Below are 9265 nucleotides of genomic sequence, written 5' to 3'. Positions count from 1 at the left end.
AGCACAAAGGAAAACAAAAAATCACTAACCACCCCACCGTCTACAGACGTCTACTCCTTCCGGCCTTGCTACGTCTGGAAAAAAATGTCATATGTGCCTACACATTTTTACAAAAATATTATACCATCGTACTGGCATAGAGCCAGCCTCTTTCACCAGGCATCTGTAAACATTTCGTGTCAAAAAATGATCCCCTAGTGTTTCGCTGTATGGAAAACTGAGTGTAGTTAACCAACATCTTTCCTTTTTTTGAACAGCCAAGACGTTTCCAATTATGTGTCAAGAGAAACAACGCTGGGACGAATCCTTTGTGCTTTTCGTTTTACCTCTACATAAACCTGTCCAGTTATTTGTTTTTGAATTTCCAGAAACGGAAATGCTGCGTCTAATGTTACGACAGAAACGTACGCCCCACTGCCTCCTGGAAGGGCTGTGGCAGCTCACACGCCGCGTGAGGCCCGCCCGCCCGCCGGCCGCGAGCCTCTCCGGACGCCACGCGGTGGTGTCCATCAGCCTGTCGCCGCTTAGCGCCGAGTTCGTCCGTTTCTCCTCTCGCTACGACCTGCCTATGAACCTTGCACGTTCTCATCCTGGAGCAGACGTGAGGCCAGGCTCGTCAGCCCTGGGGGGCCCCAGCCGCCCACTTCGCTCTCTCTCTGGCCCGGCGCGTGGAGCTTTCACCTGAGCTGTGGCTCCTCCCTCCAGTCACAGGCTTTCCCTATTCGTGTAATAACTCGAGTGGTTTTAATATTTCGTCTGTGGTTCTTAAGAGACACGTTGGATGCCGTGTGTGACACCTAAAGGAACATGTCACAGACAAGACAAGACCCAGACAGCTCAGAAAACCCCAGCGGCACATATGAGAGGTGACCGGCCATGATCCAGTTTGACCCCATCAAGCCTTTCTAGAAGTGAGCAGAGCCCTGGGTTATTCCCGCCCCGCTGTGGCAGGTGAGGCTGGAAGGCGCGAAGCCCCACTGCGAGGGGACCCCCAGTGGCACGGAGCAGGGGCTCCCTCACGAGCTCAGGGCCGGGCTTCAGGACTCAGACCCGAGAGCCGGCAGAGCGGACTTGCTGCCCTGTCTCTGCCACCTCCTCACTGTGGGAGTCTGGCCAGGTCCCTAACCTCAGCGAGCCCCGGTTTCTATCTGCGACGTGCGGACGTCATCTACCTCGAAGGCAGCTGGCGAGAGAGCACACCGTGGACATTCGACGCAGGGTGGTCACTTATCTTCGGGGCTCTGAGGCCCCCGAGGGCGGGGACGACACTGGTCGCTCTCACCAGGACATCCCCGGCCTCCAGCCCCGGCACCGGCTGGCTGGGCTGTGGCCTGGTGTCTCCCTGACTCACGGACCAGGAACCTGCCCAGGGATGTTACTGCGAAAAGGCCCGGAAACGCCCACAGAGCCCCGATTCCTGACAGTGACAAAAAGAGGTCACCCGACGGCCATCGGAGTCACATCCACAGACCTCTGCCCAACACTTCCACGTCTAGCCAGACCTACTTGAAAACGATGGAAAAGAGCCTGTCTGCCTCGCCTGCCAACGTCGCCCACTAAGGGCCGGGCTGGCCCTGCTGACCCGAACCGTGACCGCTGTCGGGAGAAGGGACGCGCGGTGACAGAGGCGGGACTGCTTCGCGACGGCTCCGCGTGGCAGCGCCGGCCGCAGCCCTGGCTCACGCGGCCGCACGCGAGCCCCGGGCCAGCCCTGTCGGGGCGATGCGTCCTCGCTTTGCGGCTGGGGAAACCGAGGCGCGGAGCAGTTCAGCAATCAGCTCAGGGACCCCGTGGAGAACGCACCCCTTGCTCTGCCTTTTTCAGTCCCCCGTCTGAAGACTCTGAGGGTTTTCATCCTCGCAGGCATTTCTGGGTGGTTTTGCTGGCAGACAGGTCGATGTTATGCCCCCCGGCATTGGACGTGGGCGCAAAGCAACGGTTTCTCAGCCGCGACTCTACAGACGCAGCTTCCCGCCAATGACGGGAGGGTATGCGGATATTTGGTCTGTAATTTAAAAGCTATGAAAAATGACTGCTCCGGAGGAAGGTGACGGAACTAACTTACTTTACAGACTATCAAGACGTTAAGCGCTGCCTGATGGGGACGCCGTGACATCGGCTAGGCAAGAAGTCCATCCAGCTCCTGGTCATGGGTCTCGGGATTCGGGAAATAGCTGCTGATCTGACGTCACTACACACTTTCACTGGGAACCGGATCCCGAGAGAACAGTAAGAAGACGATGCTCTCGGACGCACTCGCCTTGGGAAGCACCGGCCGAGCCCGAGACACAGAAAGGAGGGCGGGAGTGTCCTGGCCCAGGGCGCAGCCACCAGCACCACCAGGCAGGTGGTGTGACTGTGCCCACCTGGGCTCCGACCAGCTGACCTGCCCCCTCGGTGGCTTCCACTCCAGATCTCCCAAACGCTGCGGACAGGGGCGCTATGACCTCGTTAGAGCAGGCACGCCCGTCACCACTGGAAGGAGGGGCTGGTGATGAGAGGGAGGACGTGGGACACTCTCCTAGTCTTCGGCACACAAGACCTGACAGCAGGGACTCACCAGCAGACTGTAGAAGAATTCGTGGACGAAGAGCCCCATGGCACAGATCAGCAGGTACAGCAGGTGGTACAGGAACTCGACGTCTAGCACCATGGCCCGGTAGCCCCTGGTGAACGTCCCACAGTTGCCCACGAAGCTCATGAGGAAGATGATTTTATTGCAGACCTGGGAACAATGAGAGGGACAGTCGCCTAAACACGATCACGCCGACCTGAGTCTTCGTGAGAGCCCAGGGTGATTCTCGAACCCATGCCAGTAACTGCCCGAACGAAAGGTCCCTTTTGCACCAAATGCTCCCCAAACCCGCCAAAAACCACCTTGAGACGGAAGTCATTTCGTGACCCTGCTTTTCAAGCATATTACAAGTTACGTGGTGGCCAAATATCTTCACGCGTCACGGTAATCAAGTGGCATTAGTGCACGACAAAAACAAAATTAACACATACTGAAATTACGATTTTCGAGAGGAGATGTGAATCATTTCCAACATTCTTATATGAGTTAGTCAAACACAGAAGCCACCTCAATCCACGAACCCTGTGACCTGCTTGAATAAAAGTGTTTTCTGAATTTGTTACGTCCTAGGCATTACAGGGTTGCAATTTAATGAGAAGCAGCCAGTTCTTAGCTTTTGTGCCTCACATTTCACGGAGAAAATGAGAATTTTCTTGGGGAGGAAAAAAAAAAAAGGACTTGGAAGAAGGCTTTCAGGATAATATTTCATACTTGATAAAGACAAAAAAAAAAAAAAAAGTCGGGGGGGGAAAAAAAAAAAAAGGACTTCCGGATGCGTTCCAGTCCCCTGCCCACCCTGCGCTTCTAGGACGGACGTCTCGTTTTCCCCCGGGGATCCAGCCCTTTCCAGGTGTCCAGCCCTTGAGATTCAGGTGGGGCTCCATCCTGGCCAATCAGCACAGTATACACTCCTGGCAGTAAGGGTCAGTTCAGGGACAGGCACGCGACCAAATGGACGCCCACAGAGCTCTTCGCTGGGATGGCAGCACGACCATTTTGTTCTTACCCCCTGACCTTGAACCCAAGAGAAAGGCTGCCGGTATCTGTCTTGCTGCACCCCGGAGCCTTCCAGAACCACCCGTGCAAAACAAAGAGAGACGGGAGGGGCCGGGCCCCGACGCTGCTGTGCGGCCCCGTCTTCGGCTGCGCCTGGGGCCAGGCTCCGGATCGCTGTCACGGGGACCGAGCCATTTCCTCTTTTGCTCGTTCCACTCGCGTGTATTAGCGTTGACACTTGCAGCTGAAGGTCGCCCTCCCGCGTGACAGAAACCCCACGCCCGGAAGTCTGCCTCCTGATAGGAACACGTGGATCAGGAGGAGGCGGCGGAGAAAGCTCTTCTGTCGGCTGCACTTGGCGAAACCACGCTCTGCCACCCTAGCTCGCCTGGCCACTGGCTGGGGAGATGCCGCCAGTTAATCTGGCGAGTCGGGGTAAACGAGCCTCTCGGCGATCAGATAAGGGAGCGAGCCAACCCTCGCAGCGCGCCTCCGGCTTCCTCGGACAGGTCAACCTGCACCCCGGCAGCTGTTTGTTTGTTTTTTTTCTTTCTAATCGTCCGTCCTTCAGTGGAGGCTGCTTCACGGAGTGCGACAGCATCTCCGACTCTCGATGAACTGTGCTGCTGGAGTTTCAGGGCCAGGCCAGGCCAGGCCCTGCTCCGCTGGCACGCCAACCCCCCCACCCTCCCCACGCCTGGGCGCCGGACGCCTCCGCGACAGAGCCACCTGCTCTGCCTGGGTGCCCGGTCCCGTTACGCTCTGCTCGGGCTCTCTCCGCCTCTGCACCCGCGGATCTCTCCCAGGCCCGGACTCAGCCGCTGTCCCCGCTCCCAGCGACTCTGCTAGATCAGCCCTCGCTCTGGCCTCGTGCTACCCGTCCACTGCGCAGCCGTCCCCGCGGCTCTGGGACTCTGCGAGGACACCCGTGGGGTCTCCCGGGCTGCCCAGCGTGCCCGCCCCCAGCCCTCCAGCACGGCAGGGCTCTGCCCCCGCCGGGGGTCTCACGCCGGCACCCGCTGCCAGCTTCCCGTCCACAGCGAATCTGTCCCCTCCCGTCTGCTCCACGTGGGTGTTCCTTTTTTTAATTCCCTCAAAAAAACTTTTATAGCTGTTTCAGCCTTTCTCCCCAAGCTAATGTTATTAGAAATGGTAATTAATTGTCTAATTTGAGTCTTTCCCTCAGATGATCTGTGTTATAGACGAGATATCTGCGGGCTAATGGAAAGCCAGAGACGCAAAACAACAGGGCAGCCCGCAGAAGGCAGCCTCTGAAGCCCTGAGCCGTTCTCCTTCTATTTGTTAATTCTGTACTTCCTTCTTGAACCGTGCTGTCTCGCTGCAGGTGACACCTACGTCCCCTTCTCCAGCACCGGTGTCTTTGTCATGCATTTCCCAGGGCCACAGCTAACACGATGGCTTGTCTTGTCACCTCGGGCCCAATAACTGAACAACTTCAGTGCCTTTCCGCCTCAAAACGAGGTCTCTGCATGACTTCTAGTCGGCCGCCTCATTCCCAGGCACCTGTGACTGAAAATCTGGAGTCACCGTAGCCTCCCTCATCCGCCCGCCAGCTCAGCAACACCGTCTCTGCCTGGAGAGGATGCAGACCTCGCCGTTGGTGGAAGGCGCCAGGCCCGCGCCCACCGGGTCCTGACTTCTGGACCGTCCCCGATGGCCGCCCCCGCCTCCAGCCCCCTCGCTTGAATCTGCACAGCATGCTACCGCTGAAGGAATTTTCTCGAGGACACTTCTCTGTGCACAGTTTCTTTTCTCAAAACACCCGAGTCACCTCCCACTCCTGGGAACAGCCTTTCCCAGCCTGGATCCTATACGACCCTCATTCCCTGTGACCCTCTAAACACCAGCCTGGGCAACAGCGACGTCTCTGTTCCTTGGGGATTCCAGGTCAGCATGCCCGTGCCTGAGGAACTCTGCAGGGACAACCTTCCCCTCCGTGTAACTGGCCGTTTCTCACGTCCCCTGACCACGTCCCCTTCCCTGCCTCAGATCTGTCAACCAGGCACACACTTCGGAAGTGCTGGAGGAGAAGGCCGGTGCCTTGTCCCCAGATTCGGGGCCAGGTCCCGCAGGCCAGTGCGTGAGCCACACGGAGCTGGGACTCCGCTGGGGGCCGTCCCCGGGGCCGGCGGACCCCCTGGGACCCACTCGAGCGCCTCTCCATTCGTTAAGACAGAACTTCCGGCCGCCTCCTCCCCGAGCTGGTGGGCCTGAAGGAGGCTCTTCTCCGCGCAATGCCCTCGCTGCCTGGCCGTCTGGGGACACGTGCTGCTGCACGGGATTCCGGTGGAACGTCACTTCCACTTTCGTGCGGCGACCTCGGCTGCCCCGTACGCTCAGGGCGGGGACCTCCGGGAGGAGACGGTGCCGCGCGTGTCCAGACCCTTTCCTTTCCCCGGGGACTATCCCCAGTATGGCTTCCAGCTCAGGTCAGCTGTCCCCACTTCCTAGAATCCCCGTGTCGTGCGGGTGGCCTCTGTCCTTCAAGTGCAGCTAGACGGCATTTCTCGATGTCACCACTTGAAATGAGCACGGTCCTCTCCTCGCCTGGCTCCCTGCTGCCCATCTGCACACCCCCGGCCCCTCCCCCGCCCCGTCCTGTGTGGCGTCACCAGGAGCAGGTGCCGTGTGAACATTTGATGGTTTGCCTGACTGGCTAGAACCGCCCGTGCCAGCTAACCCGTCACCGGATTGGCAAAGCTCATTGAAATCTCAGCTGCTTTCCTCTGCCTCCCGCCTTCTGAGAGGAATACGCCCTAAAAACCGTATCGGCCGAGCCTGAAAATGCTCCAAGAGGCTCACGACCGTCAGAGGCTGGGGGGCAGGGGCGGGCGGTGGGGAGCGGCTCTGTCTTGCTTCTGCCATTTTAACGGCTGACCCAAACGGTGCGGAAAGCACAGGCCGAGGGCCCAGAGAGGAAGCCTGTGCTGTCTGCGTGTCACGAACGAGCCGCGGCGGAGGTGTCCGTACTCACGTTGAAAGCCCCCAGGAGGAACAGCGTGGGCTGCAGCCCGACCGAAAATATGAGCCGCAGAATTGTGGATGCGATTAAGGCTCGGACGCCGTGGGGCTTGGGGAGGGCGATGACGATGGCCAGCGACACGAGCATGGCCGTCCACAGCAGTCCCGACCAGTGCGGCTCCAGGGTCCCTGGGAAGACAAGGCGGGCGTCACAGAGCACAGGGGACGGACCAACGCGGGGTTCGTCACACTTCCGTCACCTCCCTGGCCTTATGTCGGTCCCGACTTTCCTGTCTGCCTCACTGTCCTGGACACACCAAGCCACACCCACGTTCCCACCTCTAAATTCTCACGTGTTCCTTCTACCTGGGAAACTCGTCTCCCTTCCCTGGTCACCTCACGTCTTAGCTTCGATGTCACCCCTTCTGGGAAGCCTCCTGCACCCCCTGCCTCCTTTCAAACTCACATCCGGTGCTCCTTCCTGCTCTGAGGACTCTGTGTCCCCGGTCACCTGACACCCCGTAGGAACCCGTCAAATGCTCGTGCAATAAATAAAGCTCAGGCACGTGTCACGCTTCACTCGTAGGGAAGGCGAGCTGGAAGCCTGAGCTTCTAATGTCTATTAAAAGCAAGCAAAGGAGAAGCTCAGGTCCCCCGTCGGAATCGGATTTCTTCAAGGGAAGGGGGACGGCGACATCCATATCATTAGCATCATCTACAATTAGATTATCTGTGTAGTCAAACTGCTGACACCAGCTTTTGTCATCTCTTGCTATTGCAAGTTCTATTTAGAGTGTCCCGCAAGAGGCTTGGTTATATAACGTGAGCCAACATGGCTAAAAATATAGTTCTGTGAAACACTCATTAAAAAAAAAAAACACCCCTATTTCAAATGCTGTCACATTTTGAGTCTCCTTCAGATGTAAACAAGCAGTGCTCCATGATCGAGGCCACTTGCATAACGGAGTGTCACTTCTCCCCAGCACCATCCAGGAAGCAGACACCGTGCGGGTGACAGCCCTTCCCCGACCTGCTGGCTGCCCCAGTCTGTCGCGCTCACGCCATCCGAGACTCACTCTCTCTCCAAAAACCGTTCCCCTGACCCCGGCTGCCTGCCTCTCCCCTTCTGATTTCCTGCACGAGGCGACCTGGTTAGAAACGAGCGGAGCCAGCGGCTCTTCACCATGCGGGAAGTGGACACCGAGGCACATGTGTCGCTTCCTGTGCACGTGACAGCAGGCAGATGCCGCATGAGCCCTCTGCGTTGATGATCAGTTATTTAATCCTCGCGCCACCTCACCCTGTGAGGTCGGTACTATTGGCTCCATTTTCCTCTAGACTCTTGGGTTACATTTCTTGCCTAAGGTGACACAGCAAATGGCTGGAGTCTACATGCCTCTGAAGTCTGTGGTCCTTAACTGCCATTTTTTAAAAAGCAAAAGCCACATCTATCCATTTTAAGTGCCATTTAACCACCACGTGTAACTGCCAACGCGAGCAAGATACGGAACGTTTTTGTCACCAAAAAGGCTTCCTCGAGCCCCTGACATTGGCACCTTGCCCTGTCTTCGCCCACGGGCAACCACTGACCTGCTTCCTATCACTGCAGCTTTGCATTTTCCAGAATTTCATAAAAATGGGAAAAATAACCATATCACTAGGTAGTCTTTCAAATTCTTTCAAATTTTTAACATTCACTCGGGTTACCGTGCGTATTGATACTCCGTTGCTTCTATAGCTGAGACGTACTTGGGAGTGTGGATAGCCCACCATTTATCCACGGGCCATGCAGCCGTGAACGGGTGGATGCTTGGGCTGCTCCCAGTTTGGCATTATTCTGAATTCAAGTACAAACCTTGTCGTGGGCACTTTTCCACTTCTCTTGGACAAAGACCTGGAAGCAGAGTTTGGAATCCTAGGTGTATGTTCGATTCTATGAGACACGACCCTGCCGTCTTGCAAAATGACGGTGGCGTGTCCTCCTCGCGGGGGACACACGGAAGTGCCACGTCATGAGCCGCTCTAGCAGGCTCGTAGTGCTGCTCTCCTGCGGTTTTCATTTGCGTTTCCCTGGTAACTAGTGACGCTGAAGACCTTTTCACGGGCTTATTGGCCATTCGAGGATCTTCTTTTGTGAAGTGTCTGGTGATGTCTTTTGCCCATTGAGTAGCCTCTTCGAGTTGTAAGAGTTCTTTACATATTCTCTTGTCGGATACACGTTTTGTAAATGTTTCCTCAGTCTGTGGCTTGCCTTTCATTTTCTTAAGTGCTTAATCACCATCTTGAACTGCCTCTTAAGATCCCAATATAATAAATGTGACCAGTATGATGCATGTATCCAAATCCTGAAGGGGCCAGTAGAAAACCCGCTGTGTCCCCACTATAAAAGAAGTGTTAAAAAATAATGCTAGATTCCAAAAACAAAACAAAAGACCCCCCCCCAAAAAAAAACTGGCTATAGAAAGACATCTTTGGGACGAATGGAGAAAGGTGAAAATGGACAGGCTATGACATGTTTCATTCTTACTTTCATCAGGTAAGATAATGGCATGGTGGTTGCATGTCTTTAAAAATATCCTTATAAGTTAGAGGTGTACGATGAAATATTTACGTGCACGACAACAAGATGTCGACTTCTTCAAAATGTTTCAGAAGATACAGTAGGAGAGTAGATGAAACCAGACTGGCAGAAGCTGCTACGTGCTCAGCCTG

General features: G+C 56.0%; 1 protein-coding gene across 1 annotated transcript in view; it reads right to left on the bottom strand.

The window, feature by feature from the left end:
- Nucleotides 1–9265, bottom strand: part of ITPR1 (inositol 1,4,5-trisphosphate receptor type 1) — a 197026-nt gene that overhangs the window by 35732 nt on the left and 152029 nt on the right. The window contains exons 51-52 of the mRNA XM_023533300.1: nt 6567–6742; nt 2561–2725 (exon numbers count right to left, since the gene is read on the bottom strand). Of these exons, the coding sequence (XP_023389068.1) occupies nt 2561–2725; nt 6567–6742 (341 nt within the window). The remainder of the gene's footprint in view (nt 1–2560; nt 2726–6566; nt 6743–9265) is intronic.

Source organism: Pteropus vampyrus, unplaced genomic scaffold (assembly GCF_000151845.1).
Source record: "Pteropus vampyrus isolate Shadow unplaced genomic scaffold, Pvam_2.0 Scaffold100, whole genome shotgun sequence".
Lineage (NCBI taxonomy): Eukaryota > Metazoa > Chordata > Mammalia > Chiroptera > Pteropodidae > Pteropus > Pteropus vampyrus.
The sequence above is the reverse complement of the archived record's forward strand: the minus strand, read 5'-3'. Positions and strand labels throughout refer to the sequence as shown.